The sequence below is a fragment of the Thermobia domestica genome, chromosome 11 (assembly GCF_964235325.1).
Source record: "Thermobia domestica chromosome 11, izTheDome1.hap1.1, whole genome shotgun sequence".
In the NCBI taxonomy this organism is placed as follows: domain Eukaryota; kingdom Metazoa; phylum Arthropoda; class Insecta; order Zygentoma; family Lepismatidae; genus Thermobia; species Thermobia domestica.
In genome coordinates this window covers 170,072,116-170,096,582 of record NC_137464.1, presented here as the reverse complement: position 1 = coordinate 170,096,582, position 24,467 = coordinate 170,072,116, and the positions used below count along the sequence as shown (strand labels likewise).

General features: G+C 36.0%; 1 protein-coding gene across 1 annotated transcript in view; it reads right to left on the bottom strand.

Annotated features, from left to right (window-relative positions):
* The window catches only part of Rpn5 (regulatory particle non-ATPase 5), a 50,934-nt gene that overhangs the window by 13,324 nt on the left and 13,143 nt on the right, over positions 1-24,467 (bottom strand). The window contains exons 3-8 of the mRNA XM_081731325.1: positions 18,732-18,968; positions 16,076-16,216; positions 11,144-11,286; positions 6,441-6,665; positions 2,161-2,338; positions 755-832 (exon numbers count right to left, since the gene is read on the bottom strand). Of these exons, the coding sequence (XP_081587451.1) occupies positions 755-832; positions 2,161-2,338; positions 6,441-6,665; positions 11,144-11,286; positions 16,076-16,216; positions 18,732-18,968 (1,002 nt within the window). The remainder of the gene's footprint in view (positions 1-754; positions 833-2,160; positions 2,339-6,440; positions 6,666-11,143; positions 11,287-16,075; positions 16,217-18,731; positions 18,969-24,467) is intronic.

The following is a 24,467-nucleotide window of genomic DNA, read 5'->3' as shown; positions in this document are numbered from 1 at the left end:
CGGCACAAGTATGTGCCAGTACTAACCTACCGCACTCGAGCGCAACGTAGGCAAGAGGACTGAACTATTTTTATAGAAGCAGCCAGGATCAGTATTCTTGAAATTCTGGATACTTTCACTACGTTTTGCAGCTGTGTGGAGGCTGTTCTTAACGCAGTTATGAAATATAGTTTTCTTCATTGCTTTAGCGGTTGCAAGGAGACCACAAATTGACGAATTAAAAGCATAAAAACGCAACATCTTTTTAAAAACTAAGCTTTCAGATTTTTCGTTAATTTTGCTAAATTTCCAAACTGAGCCCTTTGAAGAGGCAGAAGATATTAACTCACAGATCCCAAAATTTAAGTTGTTAATAGACACCGTTTGAGCACCAGAGTTACGAAAATTTTAATTCTTTTTTCGATCCACCCTGCTGAACAGGAAATCAAACATGTAAACAAATATTATGATATTCTGCTCTGCATTTTATCTGTAATTTGGATGAGTGCATTTTCTGAAATCAAAAAGCCTCCAATAGACTGGCAGATAAAGTTACTATTATCACAGAGTATAAGTTGAAGCAACATTTTTCCGGTACGAATTTGGTAAGGAAGGATTCATAATAAAGATTTATTTAAAAGAACAGTTTCACCTTATGAAAATGGTTCCTTAATTTGCTGTCCCTTGCTGCGAATAAATTTTCCATCTCAAATTTGTTTATGTAGTTACAGGGTGTTTCTTACATAACATTAAAGGAAATTAAGCTATTACTTACCTCAGGAGTTAAACCTAACAATTCTGACATTCGTTTTAGAGTTATCCTTGTGTAATACCGTGCCATGATACGAATATTCTGAAAGAAAAAAGTACACAGTTTTATTATTATCCAGAATTACTTCGATGTTTAACCACAACATTTTTATTGTATTTTGTTTCAAATGTACGATTATTATAACTGTTCATTTGTGTTTAAAATTTTCATTTCCTGAAAACAATTCTAAGGTAAAAATTATTAGGTTTGAATTTTCAGTCAAATATCCTTAGTGATACACAATCTGACTACAATCTATGTAAGCATAAGATAACGCAAAAGAATGCTTGCACAGGAATAGAACAGAGTACAAGAGGTGTTCAATATTGATTTACACTTCCCCCATTCAAGGAATCCACAGTTCACCAATTGGCTTGCCGTAACAGTTGTTAAAAGATAGTATGCAGATTTGTTCTCAAGTGTGAACACAGAACCGAGGAGTGTAATACTTGTAAACCGTTGCATATTTTTCCCATAGCTGCCACCGTGAGCAGATAGCATAGGAGTGATCAGCCAGGACAGCGCCGTATGACTTACTTCTTTGAAGGAGTGCATAACAACTGCTGAGATTCACAGACGATTAGTAGCAATGTGCAGAGAGTACGCAGTGCCACGAAAAACCGTTTTCAAATGGGTGAAACAAGGTCGCACATGAAGTGTAAAGGACAGCAATTCCGAAAGGATAGTAGAAGCGACAGGGTAAAGTTAGTGTTTACCTGCACTCTTAAGGGTCACCTACTTTCCAGACTGGCCGGTCCCTTATTGTAAATCTGTCTCATCTGTCAGATACTTGTAACAGTGTCACAATATGAAGGTTATTAGAAAAGATTCTAAGCCTACCTATGAACGGAAAACAGAGAGTTTGTGGATGGTGTTACTTTTCAACACAGTCCCCTGATAAGTCAACATATTTTGCCCATCAATGTTCAAGGGCGTTAATGCAGTTGGTAAAAAAAATATTGTCGAAGGTGTGTAAAATTTCATTTACGGCATGCAAGACGTCATCATCATCAATGTCCAATTAACACCTTCCAACTTCTTTTTGAGCTTTGAAAAGAGATGAAAGTCAGAAGGCGTCAAATAAAACGGATAAGGTGGGTGGGGGACAAATCCGTAGCCATGTGTAGGAAATGCTTGCGTTTGCATAGGAAAGAGCCATGACATACTCTTCAAAAAGCGACTTCGGCGACATTTTTCTAGTACATCTTCATTCTGCTACACAACAGCTAAAAGATACATACACGGGTGGGTGGGTAGTTTTATTTCTCTGCGAACCCGTTTGACAGATGTTGCTGTATGCAAGTTGTTCGCATGAAACTGATCAGCCCCTGAACAGTCCAATGCCAACATGAAATACGACCAATACTTACGTGTTCCACAACTCTACTCCTGAGGTCTTTCCACCTTTTCTGGCCTTCTTCTGTCAACGGGGAGAAAACATCAGTTGCTTTACATGACGGATCTCCTTCCTTCAACACTCGCTCATACGTACTGCACAATCCTTCCCAATGGATCAACTCGAGATTGGTGAACAGTTTTAGCAGCTCTCTGGCAAGATAAATGAGAAAGTATAAATATATGAACAAGAAATTAAAATTCATATAAAGTACACAACGAACAGAAAGTTAACTTATCTACCTCTCGTAGCTTAGGAACCAACAGAACTGTTCTTTACTTAACGACTCACAAAATACACACTCTTCTTACCGATTTCTTTCGTCATTCATATTCTTCTTTCCATTTCCCAGACACATTTCAGATCTTCACTGATAACAGGACCTTGATACTGAGAGCTGTTTACTTTCCCCCCTACAAATATGGTTGATATATTTCTCTTCAATAAATCTCTGTTGCTTTTGCATTTTTCATACTGTATGTGTATGTCTTTCAATTTATTAAAACAGGCACTTCCAACTGATGTTTCAAGTGATAAATAAATCTGTACCTAGCATCCACACAATGTTCCAATTCTGACATTATGTTCCAATTTGTTCCAGCATTTTAGAGTTTACCGTCCTTCATACAGCCGATACTATATCAGACATTTAGTTTAATAGACCTTTTCAACACAAAGACTATTAGGTATAATTTAAGTTTAATCTTTTCGGGCCCAGGTGGTCAAAGTGGCACTTTTTTAATCCGCTCATGTGTGGACATTAACTAAAATATCGATATATATATATATGGCCAAATATTGTTTGACCATAGTTTATCATATTAGTTTCTTTTTCTTCTGGGTGTAAAATTTTCTTCTTAAATTTCGGCCCAGTCAAAAATTTCAGAATTTTCGAATTTTTTTTCTTTCTTTCTTTCTTTCTTTCTTTCTTTCTTGTAGCATCCTTCGTTGTAGACAGATCTCCTCAAAACTTGTCAGGTAGATACCTCGGATGGATACCTAATTGTTGACACCAATTAGACCGGCCCGCGCGTAGTGTTGTCAACTAGGGAATTAAAATTTACCTGAATTTGGGCAAAAAATTCGAAATTTTTGTTTATAAATCCGTACTATACGTCCGCGCGCAAGTCAACTTACGCCAGTCGAACATTGGTCCTTACTGAACAAAAGCGGGTACAGATCGTTACCACGGGGTAATTAGGGGGCGCACGAAAAATTCGTATTTAGGTTCTAACCCTTGATTTTTGTAGTTTTTCCCATTTTTTCTGTTTATCTTAATTATTTTGTAATTAGAAGCTTTGTTTTTTAAATATCATCATGATACTTGTAGAATATATATGTGGTGTACCAATGTTTATTTTAAGATAGTATGGTCTGTCTGATAGCAGTATTGCCAGCTACAGAAAATTCCCTATGCTAGGGGAAAATTTTGTAAAAATTCCCCTTTTGTCTATTATTTCCCTCTTGTTGGCTACATTCGAACAAACGTACCACTTTTTGAAAACCTCTTACCATACACAATGCACCATAAAAAATTTCAGTAGGATAATTAGGGGAAGTACAGTTGAGCTCTATAATAAACCGTGTTCTGTAAATGGTAAGAAAACGGTGAATTTCTGAGGAAGAATGATATATTTTTAATTTCATGCTTACTTTGTTAGATATCGTCATGATACTTGTAGGATACTTGTATTAGTGGGATACCAAGGTTTATTTTCAGATAGTTTGCGTCTGTCTGGTGGTAGTGTTTCCAGCCATAAAAATAATTTCCAATTTTAGGTGAAAAATTAGGAAAATTTTCCTTTTTTCCCCTCTATTATTTCCCTCTTGCTGGTTACATTGGAACAAACGTACCACTATCTCAAAGCCTCCTCTTTGGCCTACAGAACGCACCAACCACAAAAGTTTCAATAGGATAATTAGGGACGCTGTAACCCCGGCATATCTGTTGACTTTTGCTTCTAAGGCGTAAAAAGTGTCAAAATTTCATAGGCATGATGACAGAGAATTTTTTCTCTCTCTCTTTGTATGGCATCCAGCGACTTCAGATTTCCATTGCACTTGTACACCAAAGAATTTTTTTAGGTGACTTGGACCCATGTGGCAACAGTGGTGCTAGCTACAAACAAAATCTTGAAATTCAGTTAGGGAAATTTTTGTAAATTTTCAACCCTTCATTTCCCTCCCGTTGACAACATTGCAATATAACTTACACCAGAAAATAGCCATATCCCTCTTCTGAAAAACAAGGCCTTAACCATATCAATCGGGTAAATAGTTTTTGAGCAATAAGTCACTAATTGAAAATGTAGGAAAACGCCAAAAATGACCTGGGTCCGAAACAGTTAAAACGGGAATACGATCCGTAGGAACTTCCAACGGGAATATGTGAAACTACCACCGTTTGCATTATCTATCTTCCACTATTTTTACGATACAACAGTTTATTTGATGTATTTCTGTAACACAGCATAGCCCTTCTCCCACCAAATTTGACCCCCTCCCTTCCGTTTCTCATGGCGCTCAGCCGCTAAAACTTTGCACATACACATATTTTCAAATTCTCTATCAGGCGCACTATGTCTCATCCCATGCAACTCGATTCATCCATTTGGACCCTTTACTTGTCAGCACGAAACTGTCACCCGTCAACTCAAACACCACTGTGAGGGACTGAAACAAATACAAAACTGCTTGTATAGTGTTGCCCTCAGTCACACATGATAGCGAGTTCGTGCATTTAATTGTCACACCTCATAATATGTTCATCTCTCGTGTAAGGAATCCCTGGTTCGATTACAGACCATGTAAGATTGTATTGGATAACATAGTGTCCATGGATTTTTCGGGAGTACTTTTGTTTCCTTCCACAGTTTCATTTCGTTACGCTTATCGTTGTCATTCACATCATTCATCTTTTTTAGCTTAGAAGAAACAACCGCAAAATGTTAACATTAAACTGTTATGTTCAATGTAATAGCTGATACCATCTACTATTGTATTCTACAAAGCTCTTAGTAAGGATGGTTTAGGAAATAAGTACTGCGAATGATATGTAAATTAGTTTACGTAGCTCTTCCTTTAAATAGTTTACCTTCTGAAATAGTTTAATTTCAAAATTTTTGTAACAGTTGAACGTTATGTTTCTTTTTGAAGTTGTCAGATCAAAAGAATAGTAATATAGCACAGACTATGAAATTGTATTAATTCTGTTAGTTGTTTTGTTTTTGTTATTAAAACTTTTCACAATAATATATCATTCTTTCTTTACATTTCCTCTATCAGTATGCACAGCTGAGTTTTAAATACGAATAAAAGGTGATTCGAATGTGTTCCATTCAATACGAGATGATTTAAGTAAAATACGAATATAATTTATATTATATTTCTGCTGAAATAATTGTTTAGATAATCTGAAATTGCTACACCTTCTTCCTTAAAATGTCTAATGTGATCTCTAATTCTAGTTTCGACGCTGCGTTTTGTTATGAAAATGTAGGAACTACTACATTCGATTCGAATATAGCTTCTGAAACATCAGAAAAGTTAAACTAAGATCCGAATGTAGTAACTCATACATCAGCATAATAAAATGCAACATCAAAACCAGAATTCTGTCTCCATGTTTATTGGGAACTTCCGATTCTATCCTCTTCTTTGTACCTGTCCAAACTATCTTCATTTCTTTTTGTTTATTTTTATATGTAGATGTCCCATCCTTAAGTTTCCATTAATTATTCAACTTTTAGTACATGAAAATACGTTTCATACTCATTAATGGTATTCGCATTAACTGTAATAGATATTTTATAAGGAAGTCTTTCAATAATTTTATCTTATGAGTTTACTGCATTTGTAGTCTGAAGATACGTAACTTGTAATCAAGACATTGATTTAAAAATTGAGTCATTCGTATTTTAGAAGCTTTATTTCTATTAGATTGTAAGTTTATCGAGTTAACTTCCCTTTTCAGCACGGCTCCATTGCCGAGGTTTTATGAAACGTGAATCTACAGTTTAACGAGGAATCCGAACCACATAAGCTTCTTTTGGAATCAAACTTGGGTTATGCGCTTAAGGGGCGTACGCTAACTTCGCAACCAACCGGAACTCTGTACTTGGTTCACCGAAACTTCTTAGTCTATGTTCGTTCTAAAGGCCATAACATCGAAACAAAGCCATGAATGTAATATCCAAAAACAAGTAGTTATTATATTTCACTGTTATGTTATAATGTTCTCTCACTTATACTTACTTATAGTACGGAATATCATCAAGCAATTTATCTTCGAGTACTCGGTGTGTGAGGTCAGCTTGCTCATTATCATACGGACTTAATACAAGATACAATACTACGTTCTGTAAGATCATATTTCGCTGTTCTTTGTCTTCCTGTATTGATGGTGTGCTTAACACTGCCCGATAGTGCTTGCAAGTAGCTAAATATGAGCCTTCATGTTGATCCAGTTCTATCATCAGCCTAGAAAATAAAATGAAAAGTTTTGCAATGAACGGATGTTTACACAGAGAAACTTAGTTTATTAAAGACATATTTTCATTAAATTATACACTGAAAATCCTTAAAATAATCAGAACTCATATCTATTCTTTATTTTTTTTAACTAACGTTAATTTTCTCAACCTACCGAACTCGATTTCTTGGAGGGACAAAGAATTCTCGGTGATCTTTAAGCGACAGTAAAATTTTTCTTCTAGCTGTTGAACAAGAGATGACCAAATGTGATTGTTCAATGGCGTGGAACGGAATGGAATGATATATTAAGAATGTTTGTGGAAATGTTAGAGGGACGAGGGTACCATATGGGTGATGAGTGGGTAAAGACAAACCATTAAAGGAAAGAAGAGTTTTCTGTGAATTATAAACCAGACTAGAACAGCTTGCAAAGTGATGAAGAATATCGAGAGCTAGTACCAAATAAGAGTGGGTAACGGAGATGACAGATCGCTAGCATACGCAAATACATTAAGTAAACGAAACGGAAGAGAAGGTAATGGACGAAGAAGAGTCAGCCTAGTACGACCGTATAACAACCGGTTTAAAGTTAGCAAATTAGTAAGTAGAAAATGTACAACTCTAACGCAAATCTCGACAGAGACTGATAACAGACAATAAATTATCATTAATCTAGATAGTAGTAGAGAAAGTAGATTAAGAATATAGACGCTGAATAACGGTGCGTAGCTTACAGGCAAAGATGAATCTCGAAATTATCAATCCTATGAGCAAGAGAGTCGTAATATGGAGGTGGCGGAATAATTATATGGTCAGGAATCAGTACTGGACGATTCACAGCCGTTCAGATCATCTGGAACTGTACTCGAACTAGAGGACTGCACGGGAAGGAATTTTTAGACCGGAAATAATATGAGGCTCGACCCGAGACCGAAATATTTTAGCATTTAGATCCGAGCCCGACCCAAGCTTGTATAATAATCAAATGAGCTCGAATTACAGAAACTTTATAATTAACGCAACATTGCATTTTTATTTACAGCAATTAGAGGTTGAATTTTGCAGTTGTGCTTTAACAGTTCTCCAGAAAAAATGGTCCAATAAATATCACTGTACAGTATATTTACAAAGTTAGGCCGGAAAAGGCCCGAGAAATATGGTTGTACAGAGGTTGTTCAGTCTACATTTGGCCAATTTCGACTTACCTAAAAATTTAGAAGAATCCATGGCGCCAGGTCCGTAAGTGCTCGATGTCTTTCCCTTGGTTCCTAACAATAGCCTGACAGCGTAATTTCCACTGTAATAAGCTTCTCTGAAGAACTGGGAGGGGAATCTTGTGCCATTCCCTTTGCACAGCATTTCAAAGTCCTTCCCCAGTTGCCACACGCCGTTTTCCCAAAGCCCGCTTCAGCAATCCAAATCCACAATAGTCCATAGGACTTGCTTCTGGAGATTTAACAGGTACCTCATTGAAAGGTATCACCTGTATACCACTTGCCTACTCCATCTCCCAGTAGAATGCGAGGGACGATCGTGAGGTATGTGATGAGGCCTTGTCCATGTGAATGTGCACCAGATTAGCGTAATTTCCGTACATTGTTGGAATCTCATGCTCGTAGATCGGCCGCATGATCTGCTCCTGAAAATACTGCGAATTTATTTTGCAGTTCTTCGCGACCCTACGAATCTTCAGTTTACCTCGGTAACAGTAGCCGGTAACGACCATGAACCCTTTTGGGAAGGATTCTTTACAGACCACCTTCTGAAGTTCTTGGCGCCTTTCTCTCGGTATATGATGGCTCTCGGTTTGCCGCAGTCAGAAAGGTAAATCCATGCTTTCGTGTTGATCGATCTTTCATGTTGATCTATGCACTAGCCAATTACGCAGCACTCAAGCCCTGTTTGTGGCTCGGAATTAATAGTTGGTTCCATCCTTTATAATTTCTAAGTTGCATTGTTGCATAAGAACAAAAAAAACAAAACTTCAAACCCAAATCGATTTTTAAAATTAAATCAGGACAGGCTGTAGTTAATACTGGAATATTACTTACGACAGCGTTTCCCAACCGGTGTGCCGCGAGGAATCGAAACAAAATTATTAATTTTATAGCAATCAAATTGCAAAACGTAGGGGAAAATGTATATTTGTTTTTCACATTACTATGAACCTCTACTATGAATCTACAATTATAAGTTTCATACTGGGTTACTGTTCTGTAACTTGTGTTGAAAAAAATATTTGTTATCATTGTTATGACCATTATTGCTTCCTTATTGTTGCAGACTATTTCGTAACTTGAAAATTTAAAATATCATTCAATCCTTTCGACAAATTACCTACATTTGTGTTTTAAAAGTAAAAGAGATATTCGTTATTTAGTGATCTTTTTAAAAAGAAACCGTATTTTTAAAAACCTGAGTTCAATATTTCATTGCAATTGTTTTCTATTATTAAATTAGAATGAAAAATAAGCTTTCTGATCTACCACGGGGAAAACCCAGTGATGGAGATTTCTTCTCTCTGAGAAGGAGATCAATAATCACAGAAAAAAAATACCACTGTGTTTTATATTTACAAATAATAATATCTATAAGTGTGCCGCGACAATCAAAGTAACACCCGTAGTGTGCCGCAAGTTGAAAAAGGTTGGGAAACACTGACTTACGAAATATGAACAAAATCATAATAGACGTTTTCGGAAAACTATATCAGAAGAAAACTCACCCCAAAGTGTATACTACTCCTTTCCATGGGAAATAACTTATGTAATATTGTGGGGAATCTAATGAAATATTTATTTACGAAGTGATTTGCTATAATTTATATACTGATATTTCGTAAATAAGACGCCACTCTAAAATGGATTAACAATTTAGCCACTTCTTTCATTAATTCCAAATATTTGATAATAACTATTGTATCTTCATAAATACAACACTACTCTCTTGCTAATCTTGTCGTTAAAACTATTTTCCATTTTTCTCTCTCTTGCTTATGTTGTCTTCGTCGCTAAATAGCGTTATGACTCCACACCGAAAGTACATGAAGTTTTAAAACTAAGTAAAGCATTTCAAAACTCCTACGCTGGATAAAGAATTCAAATTTTTGTACTTTACCCGTTAATATATTGTACAGATCAATGGTATACGATATGAACTTGGGTGCTTGAACTCCTCTTTATAACGTTGTGTGTACGCCACTGGAGGTTCTTGTGTTCAATTTGAGTTTTCATTTATGACATCTTTGATTAAATCTATGCTGAGCAAATGTATTTAATTGCGATTCCAGTATCACGTGAACAAAGACAAGCAATATACTGCAAATACACACACACACACACACACACACCAAAAAAAAAAAAAAAAAAGTGTTCTCAGCAATCGGCGTTTTTGCTATTCGGCGTTCTTTACACGAAATGGAACGATTAGCTTCAAACTCCTCTTCCGCACAAGCTGCAGATTACTAGAGAGTGGTCAGTGGTGTCAGGTTACTTAGAGGGATAGAAGTATCGAAAAAGAAAATTCCTACGGTCACAAACAAACATCCCACACCCTTTGCCCCATCCTTCGCGAGAAAAAAAAAATAAAGAAGGGGAGGTAAACTTTAACTCAAAGGTCGTGTCTTATCTTCCAAATTGGGTTCGACAACACTGCCATCTATTTTTGCAAGTTTCGTAAAAACTGAAAGCTATGCCCCTGCGAACGTAAAATTGTACTTCTTTCTGACGGCACTATTTCATGGCTTTAGACCAACCTGAAGTCCACGTCTTACACAGCCCCAATGTTGAAAAGAAACACTAAACTTCAATAAATAAACAATGAACGTCACTACTCAATTTTGCTTTATACCCCTGTATTAGTACTGGGCGTGATACAAATGCTTAGATGGGAAGACCCGTCCTCGCGTGAGAAATCCGTGGGCGTATGGAGTTAGACCTAGCAAGAAGAAGCACTAATTGCGTTTATAATGATTGTTGTTTCTGTAGTGAAGAATTCCCCGGTTCCTTGAGCCACTGAATTCGTTGAATGATTCATCACTCTTGTTTTCTGTGTTCAAATCCAAGCTCAATAAAATGACAGAAAATTAACCGTCATATGCATGTGGGAATGAAAAGATCTTTTAGCAAAATGTTGTCAGTTTTCCGAATTTCGTTAACAAGCCCAACGCAACTCGACTTCTGAATACGGACTTCACAGATCTTCTAAACAATTTGTAAATTATGTATATAAAAACTGTTTTTCACGATGAATTTGATGACAAATGGGCAATTTACATTGCATCCTCGAAGTCACTTCGCTGACTCGTGACTTTAAAAAAAAAAAAAAAAAAAAAAAAAAATTGTTTTTTAAGAATCCCAAGCAACTATCAAATTAGATATGAAAATTATGAAATGTTCACAAAACAAGAAAACCGATCGTGCTTTAAAAAAAATAAAAAGGACTATGATAAATACTACTACAAAATTCTTTTATAATGAAGTTACCTGTAATATTTAAGTTTCAAGTCCTGAATATCCTTGGCTTGATCATCAAAGAACTTCGTATTGATCTTCTTAGATATAATTTGTGTCCTAATGTAATCCTTCTTCGCAATACACAGTCGCATTTGTTCCAGAATCAATTCAACCTGACATAAAAAAAATATAAACAGGTCAATAATAATTAAATATATACCATTTAATTCTTGCATATGCTTACACAAGGTCATTTTCAGACTTGTATTTTTACCTTTTCTTCCCAAACTACAAGCAAAACTACAATTTCTTAAAAATGACAATGATGAAACTACACTAAAGGAATCGAGAGAGTTCGAGACAAAACTTGATCCCTTTCTACAATACGAAAGTGACTCCTGAATCTCAACACAAAAATCAAGACATCCCAACCCACCTTCTATCCCGAATCGCATGCATTTTCTCATTTACCAAAAATTCTGGCTCGAATAAATTTTACAGATATCACTATTCTTATGACACACGTGAAATGCATATCTATACTTCAAGTTAGAGCTTTTTAAATTAACTTCGACTCATTTTCTTGTCGCTCCTACAGAAGTGAAATCTGATTATCTCTTTAAGACTGTGAACATAGAAATTCAGATTAAGTGCTAACATTTGAAATTATTAAATCTTGGGCTTTGTCTGCTTACCTTTCGTTAGTGTGATCTACTGGAGACACCTCAATGATAATGAATGAATTTCTTAAGTTAAGAGAATGGAAGCAAACGAAAGAATCCCATTAAAATTGAATAATGTTTTCTTAAGTTTATATCCATGGGTTTCCTTTAGTTATAAACTTTCTAGATCTATAGTAACACTATTTTACGTTGAAGCTTCTACTATATTTACACTTATTTCAAACTCTCATATTTAATTCCTCTTTCATTTTATTTTCATCTCGATTATCTATATTTAAAATAAAAAATTCATCACTCATCAAAGTTTTTCAATCCAATCGTTACGATTTGGATTAGGAATTAGGTTTCTGGGCTTTCGACACTATGACCATTTAGCCCGCCACATATGAGGGATAACCAGGGTTTGGAGTTTTTTTAAGCAACCCACTTGGGCCCATGTAGGTTTCTTCGTGTTTTATTTTATTTATTTATTTTTACAGGGAAAATCTAGGTTTTTTATGGACGAAAATGGATGTCGAAAAGTTGCATCTAATAATGATGAGCAAAACAACTGCAAAACTATCTTGGTCTCCCATGTTGAGTCCTGCTGTCCTGGTCTTGTACACAGTAAACCTCGACCGCAAGACCAAAACCGACCTGCTTACTGATTAATGATGAGGAACGAAAAAAAAAAAAAAAAAAAAAAAAAAAAAAAAAACTATGGTCCTGTCTTGCATGATTAGTCTTGGTCTTGTTCTTTCTTGCATGCAAAACCAAGACTGAGATTGCATGTAGAATCACCTCTCGAAGTTTTTTTAATCTATTTTAGAATCATTCTATATATTCGGAATAACGTGGAAACAACTCCCAAGATAGTGTTAAAATTCCTTTCTGGAGAGGTTTTACCGGGCAAACCAGTAGTAGTACGACATTCCGCTCCTAGATGTCTTGAGGTTAGCTACTGGGCCACAAAGTTGCGTCATCTTGGGCGCATTTAGTTGTGAGTTGTAGTTGTGCGTATCAGGACGTGTTTCAGTGCTTCTGCGATTTGTCAAATGGCTGACATTAAAAAGCAACGGATTTGCATCAAGTTCTGTGTCAAGCTGAAGAAAACTGCAGCCGAAACCCATCGCGCGCTGAAAGAGGCATTCGGTGAGAATGCACTGAGTCAAGCACGAACATTAGAGTGATTCAAGCCTTTCAAAGAAGGCCGCAAATCTGTGGAAGATGACAGACAATCTGGTCGACTGTCAACATGCACAACACCGGAAATGCTCATGAAAGTTCATGATGTGATTCGCGAAGACAGAAGGCGGACAATTCACGATGTTTGTAACAGACTTCGACTGTCGTACGGTACACGTCAACGAACTTTATCCGATGAATTGCAGACGAATTGCTGCGAGATTTATCCCCCACCTTTTCAGCATCGACCAAAAAATCCTTCACATGTGCACTGAGCTGCAACAAGGAGTTCAAGAGTGTCCAAACTTCGTCATTACAGATGATGAATCTTGGGTCTTGGACCCGGAAACGAAACAGCAATCATCACAATGGAAGCCTTTTCATAAACGAGAAAAGTTCGACAAGTTCGCAGCAACTTTTTTTTTTTTGACATTCGAGGAATTCTGCATGAGGAATTTCTTCTACCTGGTCAGAATGTCAACGGGAAGTTTTACTGCGAGGTTTTACACAGACTGAGGGAAGATGTTCGGCACAAACGGCCAGAGCTGTGGCAAACTTAAGACTGGTTTATGAGCCATGACACCGCGCCCGCGGATACCTCGCTTGTTGTGAGGGAATTCCTGGCCAAAAACAACACGGCAACGGTCTCCCACCCTCCCTACACCCTGACCTAGCCCCGTACAACTTCTACCTGTTCCCAAAGATCGTTGTAAAAACAACGTTTCTGACTCCATTAAAGACATCCAAGTGGAATCGCAACAGGTCCTGAACATTCTTCACCCTACGGATTTCCATGAGTGTTTCCAAAAGTAAGAACAACGCTGGGATTGTTGCATACATGTCGGAGGGGACTACTTTGAAGGTGACGGAGTGAGTATAGTTCTCTGTTTTTTACAATGACATTTTCGGATATTTTGGGTAGCACTCGAATACCGTTTACCAAACATTGTTAGGCTCATCAAGTCTAGGAGGCTCAGGTGGGCAAGTCATGTAACAAGAATGAAAGAAAGTAGGAACGCTTTCAAAGTTTTAATTAGGAGTCTAATCGGAAAACGACCATTAGGAAGACCTAGGCGCAGATGGGAGGGCAATATTAGAATAGATCTCGCAGAAACAGGAATAGAAAGTAGAAACTGGATCCAGTTGGCAAACGACAGAAGTCACTAAAGAGTTTCTGTGAACGCGGCATTGAACCTTCGAGATCCATAGGCCATAGAGTTAGTTAGCGTAGGCTATCCCTTTTTCAAGTTTATTTGTGATTATTAGAAAACAAGAACTGAACGTTCATGTTTATAAGAACAATCAGTTTTCAGGTAAGAATTCCTACATAGGCATGGAAATTACAAATCAGCCAATCTTACATGGTCCGAAGTTCATTTGTGTTTTGGTAAGTGATGGTGTATTTGTTCGAACATACAAATTTATGTATGAAAAGTTGCAAGTGGTCATAGTAAGAGAAAATCAAGTCTCCTCTAGTTAAAAATCCAAGTTAATAAGTGCTTTCACATAGAATTTGTTATTTTAGCATGCTACAGTTTACGTTTGGAAAAATACTATATAATTATGTACATAAGATTCACAATATTAGCTAGTTAAGGGATCTGCGTTGATACAGTCTCAGGTCATTTTTTTTACAATAAATTCTGTAATCTAGGTATTTAGGCAGAAATGCTAAGTTTTCTATCTTTTTTTTTTTTTTTTTTCAATATATTTTAAATATAATATTCTATGGTATAACGATACAAATTGTGTATAGTATAGTAAATTAAATGCAAGAATTAATGTCATGCTTCATGCTAATAACTTGTACTGCCGAACAAGATTCATTACAGCATACACTCGGAGAGGAAAGATGCCAATTACTTTTCCTCCTATACGTCCTCGGGGCAGGAGTATTTCGTAACTATGGACATCTTTACAATACTTAACTGTAAATGAAAAATTAGAAGGAAATCATATATCGTATTGGTCCGATAGAAATACGGCTTTAACAAAAATGAATTAATGACATATTCTTCTTTTTTCTTTCTCAACTCTAAAATTTTATTAAATACCTAGTGAGATTTCGTTCGTTCGTATTTTATTTTTGTTAAACGGGATGAAAGTATTGAGTTGCAAAGATATACAAAGATACAAAGATAAGAGCTAATGGACTTTCTAATTACGTTTATATAACAACTTCCACTTGTTTCTTGTACATTTCCTTGAACCTAAATACTTTAATAACGAGTAGTCATATCCATTCTAACTTCTAACATTAAAATCCAATTTTCATTATAGTCTGTTGTATAAAGTCTTTTGAATTTCAGAAATAGTTTAGGAAGTAGGATAACGAAAAAAAAAAACATTGTATTTTTTTTTTTTTCGTTTTTTCAAGTGGGCCGTCTTTTCGGGCTGGACCCACTGTGGCAAACTCTGAAGATGACGTTCCTCGGCGATCCCGGGAAATTGAGGAAGAAAGGAATGGGGAAGAGAGGAAGTGGGCTGGGACCACTGAGAGATACTATCTTGACATTTGCCTGAGTGAATAAAGAAAAAGGATGGCTGGCCTAAAAAAGCTTTTATACACTTTTTTCACTGAGTGTATCCACCAGGAATCGAACACGAGATAGTTCGTATCAAAGGCGAGAACGTTGCGACTACATTATCCGGGGCTACATTCCGTTCGTACCTTTATTATATGATTAACTATTACACCTATAATAATAATAAGAAGAAAAACGAAAATAAAAAATAAATAAATAACACGTTTGGTAGAGAATCCGTTGACAATACTACGGGAAACGAAAAAAATGGACAAATTTGTAGTTGTTTCTTAGTTATTTTTATGTCACTTCCTGTTAAAGCGTATTTATACTGTAATCGCGAACTTGACTGGTCAGTAAGGATCTGAGGAATAAAACGCCAAAATACACACAACTGGTACTGTAACTGACATGCAAATGAGAAACTAGGACTCGAATCCCCGCGGTCCAGCGGCTATTTGTGTTATTTCATCTTCGTTCTGTGTACTGGTACTTAACAATGTACATGGAATAATTTATGTACTTCTACGTATACTCAAAGCACTCTAAAACTAAAGTAACTTCTGTTAACACTCTATTTATATACTTACCTTCTCTTTTTTCTCCATTGACCCGTATGTTTCAACCTGTAGCTCCTGAATAATATTTGCTGCTTCTGTAACGTTTCCTTCATCTTCCTTTAATTTAGCAAGTTTGTAGGTCAATCTTGCTCGCTCTACTTCCACATAAATCTACAAAAATAAATTTAACTTAGTTGAAATAAAGCATTTACAAAAAAATATTTCATTGATATTCATTTGAAAGGTTTTGTGTGTGTATTAAAGTTTATCTTTCAAGGTAGCTGCTTCGTATCATTTGAAGTAACTTATATAAATGACTCTTAGAAGGTTCCTAAATTGTGAAATGAAACGTCTCACGTTTATGCCCTATACTTGACAGAAAACAGGTATTTTAAAGAAAGAACAAAAAGTGAACAGTAGATTGAGAATTTGCGAGAGGCAAGAAAGCTGCTAGAAAGTGAGATTCAAATTGAACACGTTACGCTCCAAGACACTAATCTTTTCATGGAATCATCATAACATGGTCATTTTACGATGCTTTAAAATTAATAATACTAATGTAGATAAATAACCCTATTTAGAAGAAAAGTTCACCAACATAGCATGAAGATAGAGAAGTCCGGTGGTTCAGAGGTACAGCCGTCACTTACCTCGTGTTCCTAACTTTTTTCCATTCTCTCCCATATTCGCATTTCACAAATTTATTTATAATAATTTTGCTTTCATTAATCACCCGTCTCCTTTATTTACAAAAGATAACAGTGGGGTGTTAAACTAAAAATGTCATTTCAATACCAAAGTAAACAACATTAACAAAATCTTGCGAGTTCAATTCGCATTGAATCTGACTGAAACTAAGGAAACCCGATCGTACTGGATACGAAAATATACTAACATCGATTTGAATATTCGGTGGACGCGTAGTCAAACTATATTAATAGCAGACTGTAGATGTCAATCAAATCGAATCACAGTACGACACACTGATTCACGCAACGTTACGGACGGGGGAGAGTGATACAGTCCTGCGTAGTAAGACAAATACACTTTTCCTTTGAGCGTAAGGGGCTCGACTGCGATTGTAATATGAGTATGGCTTTTAAGAAACTGTTTTTATACTAAAAATAGCATACGCAGTAGATACTAATTGCGTGAATACGGTAGATACTAACCTAATTTATTTTAAACTTTGATTCATACGAGATCTTTACATTTTCTAGCTTTCGATTCTCCGTTGGAGGCTGCTTAAAACCCCGATGGCAGAACTTTCTTTGTCTTTCTGCGACGAGCTTTTGTAAGTCAAAAATTTTCTGCAGAAATTCCAAAATAAAAAATCAAGATGATACTATCATATTCTTATTACAGTGTTACGTGAAGCATGGTAAACAGTTTTCAGTGGTATCTGCAGTTCAAGTTACAACCTGTGAAGTCACATTTTTTTTAACGAGTTTTGCTAAAAGAAGCAGATTTAAAATATTTATGATACGATACCGTATTTTGTAATGAGTAAGTCCATCCTTTGCTGCTGGCCTTTTCTCCATCACATTAGCAACCACTGAATCCCAGCTTTCACATATGGACTCAGACAATGGTATACTCAAACAAAACACCCTTAGATTTACTGCAACAGAGTATTTGACGTAAAAAAAAGTTCAAACTATATTTATGCGAGTCGTCTGTACATTTAAGACGTCTACACATAGCAGGCATGTTTTTATAGTTTTCTATTGGCTAATTTATTTTTTTCCTCTGGTAATTTTTCTGCACAGGCGCGGCAAATTTTCTGCGATCACATCGCAGATTCCAGCACGTTCTGCTATGGGGCTTAAAACTAGCATGAAAAAACAAAAGAACATAAAAGAACAAATCAATCGGGTTAGGGTGGTGCATAAAATACCTTGTCCTATGTAGCTAACTTCCTTAGTTCCACCCTCCTTGCTGATCTTGTGGGTAGTGCATGTGCCTTTGGTGCATGTGGTCCTGGGTTCGATTACCAGTGCGAGAGCACAAAATTTTAGTTACACAATCGTTCACTTTCATTCATCAGTCTCTTTTATCCTTAAAGGCTTAACTGTGGAACGTTAAATAATTCATTTTTACAGTTTCGCTTGTTAATTAAAGAAGACGCTTGGCGTTTTCTCTTTTCTTTGAGAAAGTTAGATCTTATTAATTGTGCCAATATTCAATGTATGTTTAACCACACTTGCACAAGTAGTACTGCCCATTCGTCAGAAGAAAAGCTCTGACATAGTTGTATCACACATGTCCGTGCTGACGACTTCACTGGTACAAAGGAAACGGCTTCATTCGGGCATAAGACATAGTCTTCAAAACAGATACAGGGTTACCACGTCATGATCAAGTGTTAAGATTTGAAAAAAATATATATATTGTAGCAAATAATATTGGATGTAAACACCAAGAACAAGAGCACGAATAAACAGAACACAAACTAGAGTAACACTATATATGTAGGGTGGACCATTTATCTTGATACGACCTTGTAACTTTTTAGTGTGTCAGAAAATGCTGAAATTTAGCTAACTTAGCTTAAAGCAACAATACATTGTAACAAGCTTCTATCAAAGTTCAATGAAGTTATATAGCTAATGACACAATAAAAGCCAACTAAGTAAGCAAGCTGAATTTGCGATAGAAAACGATAGCACAATTCTGATATACTCACTTTACCCTCCGTAACCTGCCTCAAAGTATCAATAAGCTTGAGTTTGGTCTCTTTGTCCGGGGTATTATCAACATATGTACAGCACTCTTGCACCATCTTCGCTACCGCCTGCTTCAGTTGACTCCGCCTTTTCGTCAACAACACAATGTGCTCATTTAATGCATTCCAGTTCTTCGCCTCGTAACAAATCTGTACAATTGCCACAAGCACTTTTCCCGTAGACACCATATCAGCTCCCTGAAATTAAAAAGGTTGAAACTGTAACAAGAAAAGTTTCAACGATCCAGCTTACATAGACAATAGCACACATCACTTTACATCTATTCCCACAATCACGTTACAATAATTATAATTTACTCACGATTCAATACAACACCACGTAATCCATTGTATTTAATGGTAAGATGTCCAGATTTTATTTCATTTACACAATCATGTCCAAAAGAATTCATCTTTCCTCAAACTCTCTAGAAATGAATCCCGAATACAATGAATCAAAAGTGAAACCTTTCTGCTCTCTGAAATCCTCACTACAAAACCAGATCACAAGATCTTATGAAGAGCGTGAGTAGTGTGTTTTCCTAGCAAAGAAGTAAGTTTTTACACAGTCATGTTCGACACTATGACCATCTTAATAATAAATAGCAAACATCTCGGTTTGTGCGTCAGGCTAATCCTAATAATAAGATGTTACTCAAATAGATCCATACCTCCGCTATCGTTACTTGCCTGACGATAATATACCTGCGCAGTCGGGTATTGAACTTTGCAGGCAATTTCTGATAAAATCACTGTGACGATTTAATTGCACTTAAAAACTGTATTATAAAGTATCCGAAATTAAATCATAATTTTCCTAAGTTTATTTTGGGAATTATGAAGTAGAGGTTGTGTCTTGGCAGTGACATCACGCAGAAAATTGAGGAAGAAAGGAAGCGGCTTGAGATCTTCATGTTAAGTACCAACTGGAATTTACCTGGTATGAATGAGAAAAACCTACAAAAATACCTCATTGAGAGTGAAAAAAGTGCTATAGAAATACTGGTAATCCACGATCGGCTATATGACACCAGAGAAAAGCCATGAGAGATGGCCGAATGTGGAAAGACAAATCTGTTTATTGGATGCCGCACATTCTCCCTATCAAACGTCAAGACTCTGTCGTTCAATCACTGTGGAGTAGTGGACCTGAAAACACATCGAGCGCAACTGAAGCGCCCACCAAGTGTGAACAACTACGTGACATAGTTCCGTTTTCTCCAGCCGGATGCTAAATTCCCAAAAATTCCAAGATCAGACATTTCACAAATATTCTACTCTTCTCACGAACCACATGATCCACATCCTAGAGTCCCTGGTTCGATCTCCGACAGTTAAGTTTGTGGTGGACAACATGGTATCCATGACTTTTCTCGGGGTACTTCTGTTTCCTCCAACAGTTTTATTCCACCGATTCTTCAATCATCATTCACTTGCCTCAATCATCCGTCTCCCTTAGCATTAACTGTTCATGTTGTATCTCGGAATGTACAAATGCCTGTCTACTCACATTATTCACACAATCTCATTCAATCGACGAGCTGTTTTTCATCTTATAACGCATTCGATTCAGCAATAACTAATCAAATAATTTTGAACAGTAGACATATCGCAGAAGTCTTATACCATCGCATTGAGTTACCTATGAATCTTTCATTTTTGCAATGGAATGTGAAAAATCAATTTAAATAATTACAGAATCCTTCCCCTCAGTTATAAAACTTAACAGTGAATCCCACTAGGCCGATATCGGCTCATTTTCACAATCATATGTATAGCATGGGATCATTTTCATATTACTGAGATTTGTAATACTTATCATACTTATTAGTTATCGAAGTATATAAACTAAAGAAGGTACTATCTGAAATGAATAATCAAATTCACAGGCCTGAAATGTTTAAAGAAACCAACAATAGCACGAAAGTATAAACTTCAATTACAGGAAACTGAACAGATTACGAACATAATTTTGCGAAGCAAAATTCAAAGTAGAATCTATTACATAACGAAGTTACTAAACTAGAAGTTCCTAACTTGCTTCACCTAGTGCGCCTCTTCTCAAGTCTTCATCATCATCAATAATAATAATAATATCCTCACCAATCTATATTTATTTCCAGCAAAGTTTATGCATACCATTGTACTGCAGCATTATTTTTTACCAAGTTTATTCTTAATCGAACCACAATTCGATAGTTATTTTGTGTTTGTACGGTAGTTAACTTAACATCTTTTTGTTACAACGTTCAGTATGTTTGTAATTACCAATGTAGATAATCTATGTCAGTAGCTTGCGCCCGCCTTGTTCGCTTTTTACCCCCCACCGCCCTCGCCCTCCCAAGGTTGAGAACCGCTGAATTAGATAATAATTATGATAAGCATCTTACAAAGAAACTAGTCAATGCAAGCAATACCAACATTTGATTATTAATAAAACCTATGCTAAGCATATTTTCTAAAAAAAAAAAAAAAAAAAAAAATAACTAATAAAACATTTCACTCTGTTGAATTCTTTTTAGTTTTTCTTTCCCAAATGCTCTCCAAAATGCAATTCCATTATACTTTCGTCACCTCTCTAATTGCTATTTCAGTAATCATTCTAATAATTTTGTCTCTTACAATATATAAACCATAAAAATTAAATTAATTCCAAATAGTATTTTAAAGTTCCCTATACAATCAGTTCAGTATATTGCTCCGAAATCAAATCCACATATCATCTCAAATCATTTAAAACTCTTATGACGACATACTAAATGAATCTCCAACAATCAAAACTTTTACGCCTACTATAATTATTAACGTTAATGGAATCTCCATGAACTCCTCAAGTTTTATGTAAGACATAAGCTAAAAGGTTTATTTTTGTTATATTTAAGTAACAACACAGTATGTATGTAAATTAAAGAACATCAAAACATTCACTCATTCACACTACAATCAGACGACTATATATGAAGTTTCCTATGATGTCACATGTCACCAAATAGATCATGTGGACTAAACCAAACCGGATAATGAGTAACCAACGTATGAAAAAAACTTAACACGAGGTAATATTCCATAATATTATCAGTAACAGAAGTGAGGACTTTCGTGATAACGAACCAAATATGAAAGAGTATATATCTTCTATTTATATGAGTTTCAACAAGTTTCTTTAAAGATGAAACACAAATATACAATGTACAAAATACAAAAACTCTGGTACACAAAAGCTTTGAAATCAAATAAAAAACAAACGAATTATGGAAAATAACGTACTATATAACCACGAAACTACTAAGACAAACTGGTGTGAGAAGTGTTTTATTTTTTCATAATGAGATCTGTGTCTTCTGGAAAATTTGTTTTCTTTTTTTTTTATTTCGTTTCTTTTCTTGCAGGGACATTGTCCTGGCATAGTACATATCAATTCAGGCAGGAGAGTTACCTTGATAGTCTCAGATGTTACCGAATCTAACAAATGTTAAAATTCAGGACATATTAAGAAACTCGTATTTCTTCATTTTATCAAAAAGAAATTCCTGGCCCGAGATACAGGTTGCCACAGATGTCGCATCGAGCGGCATTTCTCACGTGCGATTTTCGGCAAAATATTAAAATGCTCTGGAATAGTTCAAGACATTTTGTTGGCTTCTGTTTTATTTGAAAAATAATTATTTACTGACTCAAATGATATCCTCCGGTTAGAAATATATGTTCAAGTTCTCATGCTGTACTGTACCCTTCTAATTCTTTTTTTCACAAATGGTAATCCCAAAAATGTAGATTTTTACTGTGATCTGTATTATACAGTACTATACTCCCTGAAAACTTCCACTTTTTATAAACAATGTCCATGTTTTAAATTCCATGGATAATGTCTTGTTTGCTTTTTTATTTTATTTTATTTATTTATTATCTCGGAAACACAAGTCTCAGAAATTCTGAGAATTTTACAGGAGTTGTATCTCCAAAAGTACTAGATACCCTGAAAGAACATGTTAATTTGGTGCTCGAATTTTTCATAATTTTCTTGTAAAAAAAATCCACTGTCGGCCTAATGTCCTCAATGTGGTGGTTTAAAGTTAAGTTCACAAGAATCTAATCTGTAAATATTCAAAAACTTGTTATAAGGACACTTACGTACTTTTTTCTCATAAGTCTGAACGGAGGACATGTAGATCACGTATCAATGTAGAAACTGTGAGAGCAGCAAGTGACACAATTTTTTTTTCTATTTTTTATTTTTTAAAATAGAAAAGTGTAACAATATCATATAATTACATTGTTAATATTTCAACTTATTTGTCTAGGATTTATACATACAAATTCACATATGCTATTCTGATTTTAGATATAAATTGTCAACTCTACATGAACAAGAACTATTTCATATTTTTTTTTCTTTTTCTTCTAACAAGTTACTTCCTAAGACTAATATCATAAATGAGAGGAGAGTGATTACAAAAGGAAAATTTCGTCCAAAGCTTTTCCCGGAGGGAGAGTTCCTAGCATCGCTGCTACGTTCCCTCTTTGCACCGCCATACTTATTCTTTGTATAAGATAGGATGAAGCTCGGGTGTCACCTGTGTTAATAGTTATGCGGTGTCCAATTTCCTTAATGAAGTTTAGACCTTCCTGACCCCAGGACCCACAAGTTTCGATGGCTATGGTGACGAAGTGGTATTTGTCCAAGAGGTTGTTATATTTTCGTCTCTTTTCATGTTCCCTGCGAGTTGCAACCGTCCAGCTTTTGTGGAAGATGAAGGAAGATTAGAGGGGGCTAGGGTATCGGTACAAGTAAAATCCCATATTAAAGCCTTCCCTCGTTTCCAAGGCACCAAAGACATTTCGTCAGGTCTCTTGCCATCAGAGCGACTACATCCCATTGGCTCTCTCACGGAAGGCGTTCCCGAGGAGATGAGGGCTCTCATAATGAGATCGTTAACAGTGGAGTGTCGAGAGTATCTGCCAGCACTGTGAACACATTATAGGCCATATATACCTTTCTTATCCACTCAACTTCCGCAAGCCGGGCACTGGTGTTGTTCACAGACATCTGCTCCCAAACGTAACGCACAAGCGATTCGAAAACTTTCGTCGGGAAGATGTAGCCCTAGGGATGAAGATGTCTGTGAACTATATTTTCTTTTTTGTTCTTTCAGCACACCATGATTATGCACCGTGGCTAAGGGAAATGGTGAAAATGATATAGATAATAATGGTGAAATGAAGAAAGTGGAAGAAAACAGAGAATAAAAAAGAAAAAAACTCGCACACGGTGTTTGTTTAACACAAAGCGCACTTGGCGGGAGCTCGGATTGAACCAGGAGCCCTACATGTATCAGAGGTGAGTAATCCACCGCTGAGTCACCGAGGCTCCAGAAACTGTGTTTTCACATTTAGGGCGATAACATCAACAATGATTAATTAAATATTAAGTTATACAGGCGAATCTGGTGGTGACCAAGATCACAGAGTTGGTCGAAACAATTCACTAATAATCATTTATTCTCGAGACACACAGGTAGGGCTACTGATATTTATTCTGAAAGTTCACTTTCTATGTTACTTCGAGAACTATACAATCATGATTTAGTTCTATTTCTGTGGCTCTGTATAGGTTTGAAAGTAAATTGGTAAATTCTCTAACGGTATGCTAAGCCAGATGTACGTGCACTTTCGTCCTGTTAGCTTCTTTTAGGTTTT